This window comes from Corvus hawaiiensis, unplaced genomic scaffold, assembly GCF_020740725.1.
Source record: "Corvus hawaiiensis isolate bCorHaw1 unplaced genomic scaffold, bCorHaw1.pri.cur scaffold_343_ctg1, whole genome shotgun sequence".
In the NCBI taxonomy this organism is placed as follows: Eukaryota; Metazoa; Chordata; class Aves; order Passeriformes; family Corvidae; genus Corvus; species Corvus hawaiiensis.
Genome location: NW_025963377.1, coordinates 1 through 21,027, shown reverse-complemented (window position 1 = coordinate 21,027; position 21,027 = coordinate 1). Strand labels below are relative to the sequence as shown.

The 21,027-nt window shown below is 63.6% G+C and overlaps 2 protein-coding genes across 2 annotated transcripts; one reads left to right on the top strand and one right to left on the bottom strand.

The window, feature by feature from the left end:
• Positions 1–514: 514 nt before the first annotated feature.
• Positions 515–6,663, top strand: LOC125321073 (papilin-like; the record flags this gene model as incomplete). Its single annotated transcript, XM_048293474.1, has 4 exons — positions 515–707; positions 1,723–1,761; positions 4,539–4,580; positions 5,937–6,663. Coding segments are annotated over 4 exons (474 nt in total), but the record flags the coding sequence as incomplete, so codon positions are not given.
• Positions 6,664–7,968: 1,305 nt separating this feature from the next.
• Positions 7,969–17,917, bottom strand: LOC125321074 (creatine kinase M-type-like). Its single transcript, XM_048293475.1, is given in 9 exon segments — positions 7,969–8,245; positions 9,059–9,248; positions 12,591–12,714; positions 13,624–13,795; positions 14,361–14,493; positions 15,431–15,508; positions 15,510–15,586; positions 17,654–17,788; positions 17,791–17,917. Coding segments are annotated over 9 exon segments (1,143 nt in total). The 5' UTR covers positions 17,846–17,917; the 3' UTR covers positions 7,969–8,066.
• Between the last annotated feature and the right edge of the window lie 3,110 nt (positions 17,918–21,027).

The following is a 21,027-nucleotide window of genomic DNA, read 5'->3' as shown; positions in this document are numbered from 1 at the left end:
TCTAACGGGTCCCTCCGCAGCCCGGTGCCGGTTACCGGCGCTCCCGGGTCCGGGGTGGGATTTGGGTGGATTTGGGGTGGATTTGGGTTTTTGGGGTGTTTTTGGGGTCTCTAACGGGTGCCTCCCCAGCCCGCTGCCGGTTACCGGCGCTCCCGGGTCCGGGGTGGGATTTGGGGTGGATTTGGGTTTTTTTGGAGTGTTTTTGGGGTCTCTAACGGGTCCCTTCCCAGCCCGCTGCCGGTTACCGGCGCTCCCGGGTCCGGGGTGGGATTTGGGTGGATTTGGGTTTTTTTGGAGTGTTTTTGGGGTCTCTAACGGGTCCCTTCCCAGCCCGCTGCCGGTTACCGGCGCTCCCGGGTCCGGGGTGGGATTTGGGTGGATTTTGGGTTTTTTGGGGTGTTTTTGGGGTCTCTAACGGGTCCCTCCGCAGCCCGCTGCCGGTTACCGGCGCTCCCGGGTCCGGGGTGGGATTTGGGTGGATTTGGGTTTTTTGGGGTGTTTTTGGGGTCTCTAACGGGTCCCTCCGCAGCCCGCTGCCGGGTTACCGGCGCTCACCGGCCGCTGCCGCGCCTCCATCCCGCGCTGGTTTTTCAACGCCTCCTCCGGGAGCTGCGAGCGTTTCGTGTTCGGCGGCTGCGGCGGCAACGGGAACAACTTCGGCAGCGAGCGGGAGTGCCGGGCCAGCTGCGGGCCGGCCCCGGGGCCCGGTGAGAGCGGGGCCGCCACCGGAGGGCGGCCGGGCCACCGGGGAGGCACCGGGAGCAGCGGCGGGCGCGGGGAGGGGCCGCAAACGGGGGTCATTTGGGGCTTTTTGGGCGGTGGTTTGGGGGCCGCGTGGTGGTTTTTGGATGCCGACCCTCGGTCGGTGCCCTTTTCCCTGGGTTTTCCCCCGTTTTCCCCACGTTTTTTCCGGTTTCCCCGGTTTTCCCCTGTTTTTTCCCCGTTTTCCCCCCCATTTCCCCCCCGTTTTCCCCCTATTTCCCCCGCGTTTTTCCCGGGTTTTTTTCCCCCATTTTTCCCAATTCTCCCCCATTTTTCCCATATCCTCCAGTTTTCCCCCGTTTTCCCCCCATTTTTCCCCCTATTTTTCCCCATTTTTCCCCTGTTTCTTCTCCATTTTTTCCTGGTTTCTCCCATCATTTCCCATTTCCCCCCCGTTTTTTCCCCATTTTTTCCCCATTTTTCCCCATTTTCCCCATTTCCTCCCATTTTTTTCCCCATTTTCCCCCCATTTTCCCCCATTTCCTCCATTTTTTCCCCATTTCCCCCCCATTTTCCCCATTTCCTCCCATTTTTTCCCCCATTTTTCCCCATTTCCCCCCCACTTTTCCCCCATTTTTTCCCCATTTTTTCCCCATTTTCCTGGTTTCCCCCGTCATTTCCCCGTTTCCCCCCATTTTTTCCCCGTTTCCTCCCATTTTTTCCCCATTTTCCCCCGTTTCCCCCCTGTTTTTCCCCGTTCTCCCCATTTTCCCCCCATTTCCCCCCATTTTCCCTCCATTTTTCCCTCCATTTTTCCCCCATTTTTCCCCCATTTTTCCCCCATTTTTCCCCCATTTTTCCCCCATTTCCCCCCATTTCCCCCCATTTTTCCCCATTTTTCCCCCATTTTTCCCCCATTTTTCCCCATTTCCCCCCATTTTTCCCATTTCCCCCCATTTTTTCCCATTTCCCCCCCATTTTTTCCTCATTTTTTCCCATTTTTTCCCGTTTTTTCCCCAGCTCCCTCCAGCCCCGCCGCCACCAACGCCACCTTTGCAGGTAACTCCGGATTTCCCTCGGGAATTTGGGGGCTCTGGGGCCGATTTAGTGGGAATTTCTGAATTTTGGAGCCGTTTGGGGGCAGATTTAAGCGGAAATTTCAAATTTTGACATTTTTGGGGCGCAGATTAAGCAGGAAATTTCAAATTCTGACTTTTTGGGCACAGATTTAGTGGGAAATTCCAGATTTCAACATTTTTGGGCACAGATTTAGCGGGAAATTTCAAATTTTGACATTTTTGAGCGCAGATTTAGCGGGAAATTTTGGATTTTGGAGGGGTTTGGGGACAGATTTAGCAGGAAATTCTGAATTTTAACATTTTTGGGTGCAGATTTAGCGGGAAATTTCGAATTCCGACATTTTTGGGCACAGATTTAGCGGGAAATTCCAAATTTTGTCATTTTTGGGCGCAGATATAGTGGGAAATTCCAAATTTTGTCATTTTTGGGCACAGATTTAGCAGGAAATTTCAATTTTTAACATTTTCGGGGCGCAGATTTAGCGGGAAAATTCCAAATTTCAACATTTCGGGGCGCAGATATAGTGGGAAATTCCAAATTTTGTCATTTTTGGGTGCTGATTTAGCAGGAAATTCCGAATTTCAACATTTTGGGGCGCAGATTTAGCAGGAAATTTCAGATTTCATCATTTTTGGGCGCAGATTTAGCAGGAAATTCCAAATTTCAACATTTCGGGGCGCAGATTTAGTGGGAAATTCTGAATTTTGTCATTTTTGGGCACAGATTTAGCAGGAAATTTCAATTTTTAACATTTTTGGGGGCGCGGATTTAGCAGGAAATTTCAGATTTTAACATTTTTGGGCGCAGATTTAGCAGGAAATTCCAAATTTCAACATTTCGGGGCACAGATATAGTGGGGAAACTCCAAATTTTGTCATTTTTGGGCACAGATTTAGCAGGAAATTCCAAATTTCAACATTTCGGGGTGCAGATATAGTGGGAAACTCCAAATTTTGTCATTCTTGGGCACAGATTTAGCAGGAAATTTCAATTTTTAACATTTTTGGGCACAGATTTAGCAGGAAATTTCAGATTTTAACATTTTTGGGTGCAGATTTAGCGGGAAATTTCGAATTCCCGACATTTTTGGGCACAGATTTAGCAGGAAATTTCAAATTTTAACATTTTTGTGCACAGATTTAGCGGGAAATTCCAAATTTCAACATTTCGGGGGCGCAGGATTAATGGGGAAATTTCAAATTTTAACATTTTTGGGCACAGATTTAGCAGGAAATTCCAAATTTCAACATTTCGGGGGCGCAGATATAGTGGGAAATTCCAAATTTTGTCATTTTTGGGCACAGATTTAGCAGGAAATTTCAATTTTTAAACATTTTTGGGTGCAGATTTAGCGGGGAAATTTCGAATTCTGACATTTTTGAGCACAGATTTAGCAGGAAATTCCAAATTTCAACATTTCAGGGCGCAGATTTAGTGGGAAACCTCCGAATTTTGTCATTTTTGGGCACAGATTTAGCAGGAAATTTCAATTTTTAACATTTTCGGGGCGCGGATTTAGCAGGAAATTTCAGATTTCAACATTTTTGAGCGCAGATTTAGCGGGGAAATTCCGAATTTCAACATTTCGGGGCGCAGATTTAGCGGGGAAATTGCAAATTTTAACATTTTCGGGCGCCGATTGAGCGGGAAATTCCGGATTTTGGAGGGGTTTGGAGGGCACGGGACCCCCCCCCGACCCCCTCCTGCCCCTCCCCAGAGCGCTGCTCGGGCCCCCCCGGGTGCCGGGGCCCGTGCCGCGCCGCCTTCCCCCGCTGGTTTTACGTCCCGGCCGAGCGCTCCTGCCGGGAATTCACCTACGGCGGCTGCCGCGGCAAACGCCAACAACCACCGCGACGAGCAGGAGTGCCTGCGCCGCTGCCGGCCGCCCCCAGGTGCCTCCCCAAAAACTCCCCAAAATCCGCTCCCCCACCAAAAAAAAAAAAAAAAAAAAAAAAATCCTCCCCCGAAATTTCCCCGTCCAAAATTCTGTGAAAGCCCCGCTCTGAAATGCTCAGAAATCCGGCCCGGAATGGTCCAAAAATCCACCCCGATGTGGCCCCAAAAATCTTTGTTCTTTCTCCTCAAATCCCCCCAAAAAATCTGCCCCCAATTCCCAACAATGCACCCCAAAAAACCCCCCCCCGAAATTGGCCCCCCAAAAAAATCCCACCCCCAAATTCCCCAAAAATCGCCCCCAAAATTCCCCAACTATCGCCCCCAAAATTCCCCCAAGAAATCCCACCGCCAAATTCCCAGAAATCGCCACCAAAATTCCAAAAAAATCTGCCCGAACTTCCCCAAAAATCCCACCCCCAAATTCCCAAAAATCCACCCCCAAAATCCCCCAAAAATCCCACCCCCAAATTCCCAAAAAATCCCACCCCCAAATTCCCAAAAAATCCACCCCCAAAATCCCCAAAAAATGCCCCCAAATTCCCAAAAATCCCACCCCCAAAATCCCCCCCAAAATTCCCTAAAAATCCCGGCCCAAAAAATTCCCCAAAAATCCCACCCCCAAATTCCCAGAAATCGCCACCAAAATTCAAAAAAAATCTGCCCGAACTTCCTCAAAAATCCCACCCCCAAATTCCCCCAAAAATCCACCCCCAAAATTCAAAAAAAAGCCCCTCAAATTCCCAAAATCCCACCCCAAAATTCCAAAAAATGCCCCCAAATTCCCAAAAAATCTCACCCCCAAAATTCCCCAAAAATCCCCCCCTAATTCCCAAAAATTCCTTCCCCCCCTCCCCCCCCAGATGATCCCGGCACGGAATTCCGGAGATTCTTCTCATCCAAAGGTGAATTCCAGCGCCCCCCAGTCCCTCCCAGTCCCTCCCAGTGCCCCCCCAAATGCTCCCAAATATCCTCCCAGTCCTTCCCAGTGCCCCCCCAGTGCCCCCCAGCGCCCCCCAGCGCCCCCAGCGCCCCCAGCCCCTCCCAGTGCCCCCCCAGTGCCCCCCCAGTGCCCCCCCAGTGTCCCCCAGTGTCCCAAATGCGTCCCCAGTGCCCCCCCCCATTGTCCTCTCCCTTTTCCCCCTTTCCCCCACCCCATCCCGGGCTGTCCCCAACCCCCCCCGGGTGTCCCTGACCCCACCCCCGGGGTGTCCCTGATTCCCCCCCGGGGTGTCCCCCAACCCCCCCTGGGTCTCCCTGACCCCATCCCGGGGTGTCCCTGATTCCCCCAGAGGTGTCCCTGTCCCCCCCCGGCTGTCCCTGACCCCATCCCGGGGTGTCCCCAACCCCCCCTGGGTCCCCCTGACCCCATCCCGGGCGTGTCCCCAGTCCTGACCCCCATCCCGGGGTGTCCCTGATTCCCCCCGGCTGTCCCTGACCCCATCCTGGGGTGTCCCTGAGCCCCCCCCGGCTGTCCCTGACCCCCCCCGGGGGTGTCCCTGTCCCCATCCCGGGTGTCCCTGACCCCCCCAGGGCTGTCCCCAACCCCCCCTGGGTCCCCCTGACCCCATCCCGGGGGTGTCCCCAGTCCTGACCCCATCCTGGGCTGTCCCTGACCCCCCCAGGGTGTCCCTGACCCCATCCCAGAGGTGTCCTTGTCCCCCCCCCCCGGGGTGTCCCTGTTTCCCCCAGGAGTGTCCCTGACCCTGACCCCATCCCGGGGGTGTCCTTGACCCCATCCCGGGGTCTCCCTGTCCCTGACCCCCTCCTGGGCTGTCCCTGACCCCCTCAGGGATGTCCCCAGCCCCCCCTGGGTGTTCCTGACCCCATCCCGGGGGTCTCCCTGTCCCCCAACCCCCCCCCCTGGGTGTGCCTGACCCCCATCCCGGCTGTCCCTGACCCCCCCCCGGCTGTCCCCTGTCCCCATCCCGGGGTGTCCCCGGTTCTGTCCCCCCCCCGGGGGTGTCCCTGTCCCCATCCCGGCTGTCCCCAACCCCCCCGGGTGTCCCTGACCCCCCCCCGGGTGTCCCCACCCCCCCCCCGGGTCCCCCTGACCCCATCCCTGGGTGTCCCCAGCCCCCCCTGGCTGTCCCTGACCCCATCCTGGGGTGTCCCTGACCCCATCCTGGGGTGTCCCTGACCCCATCCCGGGTGTCCCTGACCCCATCCCGGCTGTCCCTGTCCCCCCCCGGCTGTCCCTGACCCCATCCCTGGGTGTCCCTGACCCCCCCCGGGGGTGTCCCCGTTTCTGTCGCCCCCAGGGGCGCTTTTGGGGGGGCTGCTGGCCGCGGGGGGCCGCGCTGGCCTCGGGGCTCAGCCTCGGGCTCCGCCGCTGCCGGAGGAAGCCGCGACCACCGGGAGCCGGAGCCGCGAGCCACGAGGACCGCGAGTGCCTCATGAAGGACCCCTACCCCGCCTGAGACCCCCCAAAAACACCCCCCGACCCCCCCCCCCAGAATGATCCGTGCTCTGCCCCCTCCCCCCGGTGATTTTTATTGATTTTTGTAGGAAAAAAAAAAAAGGGAATTTGGGGGAGGGCGAGCAGGAATCCCCACCCCCAAAAAACCCCAAAAGCCCCCCCAAAAAACCCCGAAAGTCCCCAAAAAACCCCAAAAGGTCCCCAAAAAACCTCAAAAGCCCCCCAAAACCCCCCAAAAGCTCCCAAAAAGAGGCCCCAAATTTGGGGGAGGGTGAGTGGGAATCCCCACCCCCAAAAACCCCAAAAGCCCCCCCAAAAAACCCCAAAAGTCCCCCAAAAACCTCAAAAGCCCCCCAAAACCCCCAAAAGCTCCCCAAAAGAGGCCCCAAATTTGGGGGAGGGCGAGTGGGAATCCCCGACTCCCAAAAACCCCAAAAACGGCCCCAAATTTGGGGGAGGGCGAGTGGAATCCCCACCCCCCAAAAAACCCCAAAAATGGCCCCAAATCTGGGGGAGGGCGAGTGGGAATCCGCACCCCCAAAAACCCCAAAAGTCCCTCAAAAAAACCCCAAAAACGCCCCCAAAAAACCCCAAAAACACCCCCAAAAAACCCCCCAAAAATCCCAAAACCTCCCCAAAAAAACACAAAACCTCCCCAGTTTGGGGCTTTCCCCCCCTCCCCCCCCCCCGGATTGGGCACCCAGCGCCCCCCAGGCGGATTTGGGGGGGGGGTCCCAGCACTTTTGGGGGTCCCCGCGCCCCTTTTGGGGGATTTTGGGGGATTTTGGGGTTCGGGAATGATTTGGGGGGGATTTTCTGCATTCCAGGGATTTGTTGGAATAAAGGGAAGATTGGAACCACCCCCAACCCCCCCCGAATCCCAGGACCCCCCCCCCCAAATTCCTGAGCCCCCCCCTCTCCCTGCTCTGGGGACCCCCTAAGTGGGGGTTTGGGGGAGAAAAGATGGGATTTGGGGGGGAAAAAAACGGGATTTGGAGGGAAAAAAGATGGGATTTGGGGAAAAAATCAATGGGATTTGGGGAAAAAAATGGGATTTGGGGAAAAAATGGGATTGGGGGAAAAAATGGGATTTGGAGGGAAAATGGGATTTGCAGGAAAAAATGGGATTTGAGGGGGAAATGGGATTTGGAGGGAGAAAAAAGATGGGATTTGGGGAAAAATCAATGGGATTTGGGGAAAAATCAATGGGATTTGGGGAAAAGATGGGATTTGGGGGGGGGAAAATGGGATTTAGGGGGGGAAAATGGGATTTGGGGGAAAAAATGGGATTTGGAGGGAAAATGGGATTTGCAGGAAAAAATGGGGTTGGGGGGGAAGTGGGATTTGGAGGGAGAAAAAAGATGGGATTTGGGGAAAAATGGGATTGGGGGGGAAAAGATGGGATTTGAGGGAAAAATGGGATTTGGGGGGAGAAGATGGGATTTGGGGGGAAAAATGGGATTTGGGGAGGGAAAATGGGATTTGGGGGAAAAAAATGGGATTTGGGGAGGGAAAATGGGATTTGGAGAAAATGGGATTTGGGGAAAAATCAATGGGATTTGGGGAAAAGATGGGATTTGGGGGGGGAAATGGGATTTGGGGGGAGGCTCAGGGGAGATTTTGGGGGTCCCCAAAGTTCCCAGGGGGTCCTGGAGGGTTCGAGGGTCCCCCCTCCCCCAGTCCCAGCCACGGGACCACGGCGGGGGCTCTGGGGGGTCCCGATGGATCAGGGGGGGGCTCAGGGGAGATTTTTGGGGGTCCCCAAAGTTCCCAGGGGGTCCTGGAGGGTTCGAGGGTCCCCCCCGGCTTTGCTGGGGACCCCCAAATTCCTGTTCCCCCCTCCCCCAGTCGCAGCCACGGGACCAGCACGGCACTGGGGGGGACCAGCAGCGTTTATTGAGGCCGGGCCGGGGGGCTCGGGGCGGTCCCCGCGGGTGGCCGGGGGGGGGGTCCCCGGGGTGCGCCCCCCGCCCTATTTCTGGGCCGGGATCATGTCGTCGATGGGCTGCTTCTGCTCGAGCTTCTTCTCCATCTCCACCATGAGCTTGACGCCGTCCACCACCATCTGCACCTGCTCCACCTCCGAGAAGCCCAGGCGGTCCGCGTTGGAGATGTCGAACACGGCGCCCACCGCGGCCGTGTCCACCCCGCCTGGCCAGGGGGGCAAAGGGGCAGTGACCCACGGGCACCCACGGGCACCCACAGCCCCCCTGGAGTAGCCACTGTCCACCCCACACAGCCCCACCGCGGCCGTGTCCACCCCGCCTGGCCAGGGGGGCAAAGGGGCAGTGACCCACGGGCACCCACGGGCACCCACAGCCCCCCTGGAGTAGCCACTGTCCACCCCACACAGCCCCACCGCGGCCGTGTCCACCCCGCCTGGCCAGGGGGGCAAAGGGGCAGTGACCCACGGGCACCCACGGGCACCCACAGCCCCCCTGGAGTAGCCACTGTCCACCCCACAGGACCCGCTGACCACCAGTTTCCCAGGGGGATTTGGGGGTGTCACTGCCCCCACCCCGATCACTCCGGGGGTCTCTCTGTGCCCCCCAGATAATTCCGGGGGTCTCTCCGTGCCCATCCCGATCATTTTGGGTGTCTCCGTGCCCCCTCCCCACCCCGATCATTTTGGGTCTCTCTGTGCCCCCCCCGCTCACTCCGGGGGTCTCTCTGTGCCCCCCCAGATAATTCCGGGGGTCTCTGGGTGCCCCCTCCCCACCCCGATCACTCCGGGGGTCTCTCTGTGCCCCCTCCCCGATCATTTTGGGTGTCTCTGTGCCCCCTCCCCGATCACTCCGGGGGTCTCTCTGTGCCCCCCTCCCCACCCCGATCATTTTGGGTCTCTCTGTGCCCCCCCAGATCATTCCGGGGGTCTCTCTGTGCCCCCCACCCCCGATCATTTTGGGTCTCTCCGTGCCCCCCCCGATCACACCGGGGGTCTCTGGGTGCCCCCTCCCCACCCACCTGTGCCGCGCTTCTGCAGCCGCAGGCGCTTGAGGATCTCCTCGAATTTGGGGTGCTGGCTCAGGTGCTGCAGGCGCACGTGGACGCCCCCGCGCAGCCCCGTGCCCAGGTTGGACGGGCAGGTGAGGATGTAGCCCAGGTGCTCCGTCCACATGAACGGGTGCCCGGCCTGCTTGAAGATCTCCTCGATCTGGGGACACGCGTGGGGACACGGGTGGGGACACGGGTGGGGACACGGGGTGAGGACACGGGGTGGGGACACGCGTGGGGACACGGGTGGGGACACGGGTGGGGACACGGGGTGAGGACACGGGGTGAGGACACGGGTGGGGACACGGGGTGAGGACACGGGGTGAGGACACGGGGTGAGGACACGGGTGGGGACACGGGGTGAGGACACGGGGTGAGGACACGGGTGGGGACACGGGTGAGGACACGGGTGGGGACACGCGTGGGGACACGGGGTGGGGACACGCGTGGGGACACGGGTGGGGACACGGGTGGGGACACGGGGTGAGGACACGGGGTGAGGACACGGGTGGGGACACGGGGTGAGGACACGGGGTGAGGACACGGGTGGGGACACGGGTGGGGACACGGGGTGAGGACACGGGGTGAGGACACGGGGTGAGGACACGGGTGGGGACACGGGGTGAGGACACGGGGTGAGGACACGGGTGGGGACACGGGTGAGGACACGGGTGGGGACACGCGTGGGGACACGGGGTGAGGACACGGGTGGGGACACGGGTGGGGACACGGGTGGGGACACGCGTGAGGACACGGGGTGAGGACACGGGTGGGGACACGGGTGGGGACACGGGGTGGGGACACGGGTGGGGACACGGGGTGAGGACACGGGGTGAGGACACGGGTGGGGACACGGGTGGGGACACGGGTGGGGACACGCGTGAGGACACGGGGTGAGGACACGGGTGGGGACACGGGGTGGGGACACGGGTGAGGACACGGGTGGGGACACGCGTGAGGACACGGGGTGAGGACACGGGTGAGGACACGGGTGAGGACACGGGTGGGGACACGCGTGAGGACACGGGGTGAGGACACGGGTGGGGACACGGGGTGAGGACACGGGTGGGGACACGGGTGGGGACACGCGTGGGGACACGGGGTGAGGACACGGGGTGAGGACACGGGTGGGGACACGGGGTGAGGACACGCGTGGGGACACGGGTGAGGATACGGGTGAGGACACGCGTGAGGACACGGGGTGGGGACACGGGTGGGGACACGGGTGAGGACACGGGGTGAGGACACGGGTGGGGACACGCGTGAGGACACGGGTGGGGACACGGGGTGAGGACACGGGGTGAGGACACGGGTGGGGACACGCGTGGGGACACGGGGTGAGGACACGGGTGAAGACACGGGGTGAGGACACGGGTGGGGACACGGGTGAGGACACGGGGTGGGGACACGGGTGAGGACACGGGGTGAGGACACGGGGTGAGGACACGGGTGAGGACACGAGTGGGGACACGGGTGAGGACACGGGTGGGGACACGGGTGGGGACACGGGGTGAGGACACGCGTGAGGACACGAGTGGGGACACGGGTGAGGACACGGGTGGGGACACGGGTGGGGACACGGGGTGAGGACACGCGTGAGGACACGGGTGAGGACACGGGTGGGGACACGGGTGAGGACACGGGGTGGGGACACGGGTGGGGACACGGGTGGGGACACGGGGTGAGGACACGGGGTGAGGACACGGGTGGGGACACGGGTGGGGACACGGGGTGAGGACACGGGGTGAGGACACGGGTGGGGACACGGGTGGGGACACGGGGTGGGGACACGGGGTGAGGACACGCGTGAGGACACGGGTGAGGACACGGGTGGGGACACGGGTGGGGACACGGGGTGAGGACACGGAGTGGGGACACGGGTGGGGACACGGGTGAGGACACGGGTGAGGACACGGGTGGGGACACGGGGTGAGGACACGGGTGGGGACACGGGTGGGGACACGGGGTGAGGACACGGGTGAGGACACGGGGTGAGGACACGGGTGGGTACACGCGTGAGGACACGGGGTGGGGACACGGGTGAGGACACGGGTGAGGACACGGGTGAGGACACGAGTGGGGACACGCGTGAGGACACGGGGTGGGGACACGGGTGGGGACACGGGGTGAGGACACGGGGTGAGGACACGGGTGGGGACACGCGTGAGGACACGGGGTGGGGACACGGGTGGGGACACGGGGTGAGGACACGGGGTGGGGACACGCGTGGGGACACGGGTGAGGACACGGGTGGGGACACGGGGTGGGGACACGGGTGGGGACACGGGTGAGGACACGGGTGGGGACACGGGTGGGGACACGGGTGGGGACACGGGTGGGGACACCCGGCACAGGCGCGGCACCCGCGGGGCACCCACGGGGTGAGCGACACCGTCCGTGGTATCTCCGAAGTTCTCACGGTGACCCCAAAGGCACCCCAGTGACCCCAAAGCTCTCACGGTGGCCCCAAAGTCACCCCAAAGTCACCCCAGTGACTCCAAAGTCACCTCAGTGTCCCAAAGCTCTCACGGTGACCCCAAAGTCACCCCCAAAGTCACCCAATGTCCCCAAAGTCACCCCAGTATCCCCAAAGGCACCTAGTGACCCCAAAGCTCTCACGGTGACCCCAAAGTCACCCCAAAGTCACCCCAGTGACCCCAAAGGCACCCAGTGACCCCAAAGCTCTCACAATGACTCCAAAGTCACCCAGTGTCCCCAAAGTCACCCCAGTGTCCCCAAAGCCACCCAGTGTCCCCAAAGTTCTCACAATGACCCCAAAGCCACCCAATGTCCCCAAGTCCCCCGAAGTCCCAAAGCTCCCCCTTTTCCCAACACCCTCCCAGCCCCATCTTCCTAAAAAACCCCTCACATCCCCCCAAAGACCCCCCAGGACCCCCCAAAGAACCCCAGGACCCTCCAAAACCCCCAGGACCCCCCAAAGACCCCCCAAGACCCTCCAAAGACCCCCAGGACCCCCCCCAAACCCCCCCCAAACCCCTCTTGAGGCCCGAAACACCTCCCTCACCTCCCTCCTATCCCCACAGAGACGCCACCTCCAAACCCTCCGTGCACCCCAAACCCTTCTGACGCCCCCAGGACCCCTCAAAGACCCCCAGAACCCTCCAAAGACCCCCAGGACCCCCCAAACCCCCCCCAAAAACCTTCTTGAGGCCCGAAACACCTCCCTCACCTCCCTCCCATCCCCACAGAGACACCACCTCAAATCCCTCCGTGTACCCCAAATCCTTCTGACGTCCCCAAAACCCCCCCAGGACCCTCCGAGACCCCCAAAAAGACCCCCAGGAGCCTCCAAAGACCCCAAAACCACTCAGACCCCCCCCAAAACCCTCTTGAGGCCCAAAACACCTCCCTCACCTCCCTCCTATCCCCACAGAGACGCCACCTCCAAACCCTCCGTGCACCCCAACCCTTCTGACGCCCCCAGGACCCCTCAAAGACCCCCCAGGACCCCCCAGAAAGACCCCCAGGAGCCCTCCCCGACCTTCTTGAGGCCGACGCAGAAGCGCCGGAACACCTCCTTCATGTTGCCGCCCTTCTCCATGGAGATGACGCGGAGATGATCCTCCTCGTTCACCCACACCAGGAACGTCTTGTTGTCGTTGTGCCTGGGGGGGGGGACACCGGGGGGACCCCGGGGGGACACCGGGGAGACCCCTCAGCACCCCCAGAGCCTCGGCGGTGCAGCCCCACCCCACCCCAAAAAAGGAACCGGGGCTGGCGGGAGGGTCCCAGGTGGGATTTGGGGGTCTGGGTGCCCCTTTCTCCCCTCCCAGGTGGGTTCCAGGTGGGATTCAGGGGTTTGGGTGCCCCTTTCTCCCCTCCCAGGTGGGTCCCAGGTGGGATTTGGGGGTCTGGGTGCCCCTTTCTCCCCTCCCAGGTGGGTTCCAGGTGGGATTCAGGGGTTTGGGTGCCCCTTTCTCCCCTCCCAGGTGGGTCCCAGGTGGGATTCAGGGGTTTGAGTGCCCCTTTCTCCCCTCCCAGGTGGGTTCCAGGTGGGATTTGGGGGTGTCTGGGTGCCCCTTTCTCCCCTCCCAGGGTGGGTTCCAGGTGGGATTTGGGGGTCTGGGTGCCCCTTTCTCCCCTCCCAGGTGGGTTCCAGGTGGGATTCAGGGGTTTGGGTGCCCCTTTCTCCCCTCCCAGGTGGGTTCTCAGGTGGGATTCAGGGGTTTGGGTGCCCCTTTCTCCCCTCCCAGGTGGGTTCCAGGTGGGATTTTGGGGCTCTGGGTGCCCCTTTCTCCCCTCCCAGGTGGGTCCCAGGTGGGATTTGGGGGTTTGGGTGATGATTTGTGACCTCCTGGGTGGGTGTCCCGCACATATGGGTGCTGCTGGGTGGGGCCCAGGTGGGTTCCAGGTGGGATTCGGGGCTCTGGGTGCCCCTTTCTCCCCTCCCAGGTGTGTCCCAGGTGGGATTTGGGGGTTTGGGTGCCCCTTTCTCCCCTCCCAGGTGGGTTCCCTGACACGTGGGTGCCCCCAGCTCCCCTCCCAGGTGCCCCCCAGGTAGCCCCGGTGCCCACCAGATGCCGCGGGCGTCGGGCCAGTCGCGGGCCATGCCCGAGGCCAGCAGCAGGGGGGACACGGGTTTGTCGAACAGGAAATGGTCATCGATGAGCTGCTGCTGCTCCTGCTCCGTCATGGCCTTCAGCGGGTAGTACTTGCCCTTGAACTCCCCGTCCAGGCTGTTCAGGGCTGCCCCAGGGCGTGGTCAGCACCAAATTCACCCCGAAATTCACCCCAAAGTCACCCCGAAATTCAGCCCAAACTGACCCTAAATTCAGCCCAAACTCACCCCGAAACTCACCCCAAATTCACCCCAAATTCACCCAAATTCCCCCCAAATTCCCCCCCCAAACTCACCCAGGCCACGCCCACCCCCCCCAACGAACCGCGCCCCTCCAGGCCACGCCCCCACCCCATTGACCCCTCCCCTTGTGACCACACCCAGCTTTTACAGCCACGCCCACTGAGACCCCACCCACTCAGGCCACGCCCCTCGGACCACACCCCGCCAAGCCACGCCCCTCGGACCACACCCACTGGACCACACCTCACTGGACCACGCCCCTCGGACCACACCCCGCCAAGCCACGCCCCTCGGACCACGCCCCTCGGACCACGCCCATCGAGCCACACCCACCAGACCACACCTCACTGGACCACACCCCTCGGACCACGCCCCTCGGACCACGCCCCTCGGACCACACCCCGCCAGGCCACGCCCCCCTCAGGCCCCGCCCCCGGGCCCCGCCCCTACCGGTGACCGAGAGCTTCTCGATGGCGCGGCGCTCGCCGCGGCTGCAGTGGGGGGGCAGCGAGTAGCCCTTGATGCTGCGGCCGGTGCGGACGCGGCTGCTCAGCACGTACTTGGGGTCCAGGTCCTCCCCACCCTGGCACCCCAAAAATGGCACTGAGGGGGTGCTGGGACCCCCAAAACCCCCCCAAAAAAACCCCAAACAGCCCCGAGAAACCACAGGGACTGGGACTCCCCCAAAACCCCTCTGAAACCCCCCCGTGCTCCGCTCGTACTTGGGGTCCAGGTCCTCCCCACCCTGACACCCCCAAAAATGGGGCTGAGGGGGTGCTGGGACCCCCAAAAACCCCCCAAAAAAATCCCCCCCCAAAAAATCCCAAACAGCCCCGAGAAACCACAGGGTCTGGAACCCCCCCAAAACCCCTCTGAGACCACCCCCCGTGCTCCGCTCGTACTTGGGGTCCAGGTCCTCCCCACCCTGGCACCCCAAAAATGGGGCTGAGGGGGTGCTGGGACCCCCAAAACCCCCCCCCCCAAAAAACCCCAAACCCTCCTGATAAACCCCCGGGACTGGGACCCCTCAAAACCCCCCAAAACCCCTCTGAAACCCCCCCGTGCTCCGCTCGTACTTGGGGTCCAGGTCCTCCCCACCCTGGCACCCCAAAAATGGCACTGAGGGGGAGCTGGGACCCCCGAAACCCCCCCAAAAAAACCCCCAAACCCTCCGGATAAACCCCCGGGACTGGGACCACAGAAACCCCCAAAATCCCCCCAAAACCCCTCTGAAACCCCCCCGTGCTCAGCTCGTACTTGGGGTCCAGGCCCTCCCCACCCTGGCACCCCAAAAATGGGGCTCAGGGGGTGCTGCGACCCCCAAAACCCCCTGGGGACCCCCCCCTCCCCAAATTTCAGGCTCCCCCCCCCTTTGGGGCTCCCACGGTGCCGCCCCCATTGCCGGGGACACCTCGGGGTCGCCCCTTCCTCGCCGTCCTGAGTCCCCCCCCAAATTTCGGGGACCCCCTCCCAAATTTTTGGGACCCCCCCCGCAAATTTTGGGACCCCTCCCCAGGCACCTTGAGGTTCTCGTGGTTGAGGTCGGTGCGGTGCTTGTCCGTGGGCTTGTAGCCACCGTGGCGGTCCTGGATCACGGGGGTCAAAGAGCTCCTTGAACACCTCGTAGGACTCCTCGTCACCGGCCACGCAGCCCACGGTCATGATGAACGGGTGGCCTGGGGGCACGGACCAGTATGGCACTGGGACGGGCCACTGGGACCAGTATGGGGCTGGGATTGGGGCACTGGGACCGGTATGGCGCTGGGATTGGGGCACTGGGACCAGTATGGGGCTGGGTATGGGGCACTGGGACCAGTATGGGAGCGGTATGGCACTGGGACCAGTATGGGACTGGGTATGGCACTGGGTATGGGACTGGGGAGTGACCCATGGTCATGATGAACGGGTGGCCTGGGGGCACGGACCAGATGGCACTGGGACGGGCCACTGGGACCAGTATGGGGCTGGGTATGGGGCACTGGGACCGGTATGGCGCTGGGATTGGGGCACTGGGACCAGTATGGGGGCTGGGTATGGGGCACTGGGACCGGTATGGCGCTGGGATTGGGGCACTGGGACCAGTATGGGGCTGGGTATGGGGCACTGGGACCAGTATGGGAGCGGTATGGGACGGGCCACTGGGACCAGTATGGGGCTGGGTATGGGGCACTGGGACCAGTATGGGAGCGGTATGGCACTGGGACCAGTATGGGACAGGGTATGGCACTGGGTATGGGACTGGGGAGTGACCCACGGTCATGATGAAACGGGCGGCCTGGGTGCATGGACCAGTATGGCACTGGGACGGGCCACTGGGACCAGTATGGGGCTGGGTATGGGGCACTGGGACCGGTATGGCATTGGGTATGGCACTGGGACCAGTATGGGGCTGGGTATGGGGAACTGGGACCAGTATGGGGCTGGGTATGGGACTGGGGAGTGACCCATGGTCATGATGAACGGGTGGCCTGGGGGCACGGACCAGTATGGCACTGGGTATGGGGCACTGGGACCAGTATGGGGCTGGGTATGGGGCACTGGGTATGGCACTGGGACCAGTATGGGGACTGGTATGGGGCACTGGGACCAGTATGGCACTGGGTATGGGGCTGGGACCAGTATGGGACTGGGATGGGGCACTGGGACCAGTATGGCACTGGGTATGGGGCTGGGACCGGTATGGGACTGGGTATGGGGCTGGGACCAGTATGGCACTGGGATGGGGCACTGGGACCGGTATGGCACTGGGTATGGGGCTGGGACCAGTATGGGGCTGGGATGGGGCACTGGGACCAGTATGGCACTGGGTATGGGGCTGGGACCAGTATGGGACTGGGATGGGGCACTGGGACCAGTATGGCACTGGGTATGGGGCTGGGACCAGTATGGGACTGGGTATGGGGCTGGGACCAGTATGGCACTGGGATGGGGCACTGGGACCGGTATGGCACTGGGTATGGGGCTGGGACCAGTACAGGACCCACCCCTGACCCCACGGGCAGACTCCTGACCCCACAAACACCCCCCTGACCCCACAGATGGATCAGTGACCCCACAGCCACCCCCGTGACCCCACACATGGATCAGTGACCCCATGGATGAACCCCTGACCCCACAGATGGATCAGTGACCCCATGGACAGATCCCTGACCCCACAGATGGATCAGTGACCCCACAGCCACCCCCGTGACCCCACAGCCACCCCCGTGACCCCACAGATGGATCAGTGACCCCACAGCCACCCCCGTGACCCCACAGCCACCCCCGTGACCCCACAGATGGATCAGTGACCCCCAGCCACCCCGTGACCCCACAGATGGATCAGTGACCCCCCAGCCACCCCCCTGACCCCACAGATGGATCAATGACCCCCCAGCCACCCCCTGACCCCACACATGGATCAGTGACCCCACATCCACCCCACTGACTCCACAGATGAACCCCTGACCCCACACATGGATCAGTGACCCCACAGATACACCCCTGACCCCACAGATGGATCAGTGACCCCACAGCCACCCCGCTGACCCCACAAACACCCCCCTGACCCCACAGATGGATCAGTGACCCCCCCAGCCACCCCCCTGACCCCACAGATGGATCAGTGACCCCCCAGCCACCCCACTGACCCCACAGATGAACCCCTGACCCCACAGATGGATCAGTGACCCCCCAGCCACCCCGCTGACCCACAGATGGATCAGTGACCCCCCAGCCACCCCGCTGCCCCCCCGGTCACCCACCGGGGTTGTCCACTCCGGTCTGGATGACGTCGTCCAGGGTGAAGCCGCTCGGGGTCTCTTTGTCGCGCAGCCGCTGGTACAGGGCGGGGGTCAGCACCTTGGCCATGTGGTTGTTGTGCTTGGACAGGTCCGGAACTCCTCCTCGGCGGAGAACTTCTGCTTGTACTTGTTGTGCGTGTTGCTGAACGGCATGGTGCTGGCACTGGTGGCACTGGGGGCACTGGTGGCACTGGGGGGACACGGGAGTGGCACTGTGGGTGTTGCTGAACGGCATGGTGCTGGCACTGGTGGTACTGGGGGCACTGGTGGCACTGGGGGCACTGGGGGGACACGGGAGTGGCACTGTGGGTGTTGCTGAACGGCATGGTGCTGGCACTGGTGGTACTGGTGGTACTGGGAGCACTGTGGGGACACGGGGGTGGCACTGGGGGTGTTGCTGAACGGCATGGTGCTGGCACTGGTGGTACTGGGGGCACTGGTGGCACTGGGGGCACTGGGGGGATACGGGAGTGGCACTGTGGGTGCTGCTGAACGGCATGGTGCTGGCACTGGTGGCACTGGGGCACTGGTGGCACTGTGGGGATACGGGAGTGGCACTGTGGGAGCTGCTGAACGGCATGGTAGTGGCACTGGTGGTACTGGGGGGCACTGGTGGTACTGGGGGCACTGGGGGGATACGGGAGTGGCACTGTGGGAGCTGCTGAACGGCATGGTGCTGGCACTGGTGGTACTGGGGGCACTGGGGGCACTGGGGGCACTGGGGGGACACGGGAGTGGCACTGTGGGTGTTGCTGAACGGCATGGTGGTGGCGCTGGGGGGTACTGGTGGCACTGGGGCACTGGGGGCACTGTGGGCACTGTGGGGACACGGGGGTGGCACTGGGGGTGTTGCTGAACGGCATGGTGGTCACTGGGGGCACTGGTGATACTGGGGGGCACTGGGGGGGACACGGGGGTGGCACTGAGGGGACACCGGGGGGCACTGCGGGGACACTGCGGGGACACGGGGGTGGCACTGCGGGGACACGGGGGGTGTGGGGACACCGGGGTGGCACTGAGGGGACACCGAGGGGCACGGGGGGTGTGGGGACACCGGGGTGGCACTGAGGGGACACCAGGGGGCACGGGGGGTGTGGGGACACCGGGGGGTGGCACTGAGGGGACACCAGGGGGCACGGGGGGTGTGGGGACACCGGGGTGGCACTGAGGGGACACCGAGGGGCACGGGGGGTGTGGGGACACCGGGGGTGGCACTGAGGGGACACCAGGGGGCACGGGGGGTGTGGGGACACCGGGGTGGCACTGAGGGGACACCAGGGGGCACGGGGGGTGTGGGGACACCGGGGGGCACTGCGGGGACACCGAGGGGCACGGGGGGCACTGCGGGGACACTGCGGGGACAGCGCGAGGGTGTGGGGACACCGGAGTGGCACTGCAGGGTGGCACTGCGGGGACACGGGGGGCGCTGTGGGCACAGCGCGGGGACACGGGGGTGGCACTGCGGGGACACGGGGGGACACTGCGGGGACACCGGGGTGGCACTGCGGGGACACTGCGGGGACACTGACGGGGGACACGGGGTGGCACTGAGGGGACACCGGGGGCACTGAGGGGACACTGGGGGGACACGGGGGGGGACACGGGGGGGACACGGGGAGGACCGGGGGGGGCAAGGGGGGGACAGGGCACGGCCGGGGGGACACCGCGGGCACGGGGCGTGGCCTATGTGGGCGTGGCCTGAGGGGCGTGGCCTCGAGGGGGCGTGGCCTCCCCGGTCCGGTCCTTGTTCGGGCCGGGGCTATTTATAGCCCGGAGGGGGGGGAGGGGGGGGAAATCGGGACCGGGGGCAAGGAGGGGGGCGTCCCCGTGACACCGTCGGGTCCTTGACCCGATCCCGATCCCGGTCCCGACCCTGATCCCGATCTCGACCCCGGTCCCGATCCCGATCCCAGTCCCGACCCCGGTCCCGACCCCGACCCCGATCCCGGTCTCGACCCCGGTCCCGATCCCGGTCCCGATCCCGATCCCAGTCCCGACCCCCGACCCCGATCCCGGTCCCGACCCCGACCCCCGACCCTTCCTGAGGGTCCCGGTCCCGCCTGGGCCGGTCCCGGTCCCAAACGGGGTCCTTGGGGCGTCCCAAAGCACGGCCCGGTCCCGGTTGGGGTCTGGGCAGGGGCTCGGGGCTGTCCCGGTCCCGGTTCGGGTCTGGGGAGGGGCTCGGGGCTGTCCCGGTCCCGGTTCGGGTCTGGGCAGGGGCTCGGGGCTGTCCCGGTCCCGGTTCGGGTCTGGGGAGGGGCTCGGGGCTGTCCCGGTCCCGGTTGGGGTCTGGGCAGGGGCTCGGGGCTGTCCCGGTCCCGGTTCGGGTCTGGGGAGGGGCTCGGGGCTGTCCCGGTCCCGGTTCGGGTCTGGGGAGGGGCTCGGGGCTGTCCCGGTCCCGGTTCGGGTCTGGGCAGGGGCTCGGGGCTGTCCCGGTCCCGGTTCGGGTCTGGGCAGGGGCTCGGGGCTGTCCCGGTCCCGGTTGGGGTCTGGGGGGGGGGCTCGGGGCTGTCCCGGTCCCGGTTGGGGTCTGGGGAGGGGCTCGGGGCTGTCCCGGTCCCGGTTGGGGTCTGGGCAGGGGCTCGGGGCTGTCCCGGTCCCGGTTCGGGTCTGGGGGGGGGCTCGGGGCTGTCCCGGTCCCGGTTGGGGTCTAGGCAGGGGCTCGGGGCTGTCCCGGTCCCGGTTCGGGTCTGGGGGGGCCTCGGGGCTGTCCCGGTCCCGGTTGGGGATCCCGGTGGATTCCCGAGGGGATCCCGAACCCAAAGGGGGTCCTTGGGATGTCCCGAGGGGGGTCCCGGTCCCGATTCGGGTCCCGGAGGGCTCCTAAGGGGGTCCCGGGGGTGTCCCGAGGGTCTCCCGGGGGTCTCCCGGGGGTGTCCCGGTCCCGATGGGGGTCCCGGGGGTGTCCCGGGGTCTCCGGGTCCCGATGGGGATCCCGATGGGGGTCCCGAGGGTGTCCCGGGGTGTCCCGGTCCCGATGGGGGTCCCGATGGGGGTCCCGGGGGTGTCCCGGGGGTGTCCCGGGGGTGTCCCGGTCCCGATGGGGGTCCCGATGGGGGTCCCGGGGGTGTCCCGGGGGTCCCCACGTTACCTGGGTCGTTCGGCGGGGCCGGGTCGGGGTCGGGCCGGTACCGGGCGCGGGGGGGGAGCGGTGGGAGCGGGACCCCCACGGGCGCTTTTATCCCCCCCGAGCCCCCCCCGGCCCGTCCGGCCCCGGGGGGCTCCGGGGGGGTCCCGAACCGGGCGGGGCCGGGCCCTGCCGGGGCAGCCCCCGGTGCACGGGAGACCCTCGGGGACCCCCGGAGCCGCCCCCCGGTGTCGGGTGTCCCTTTGGG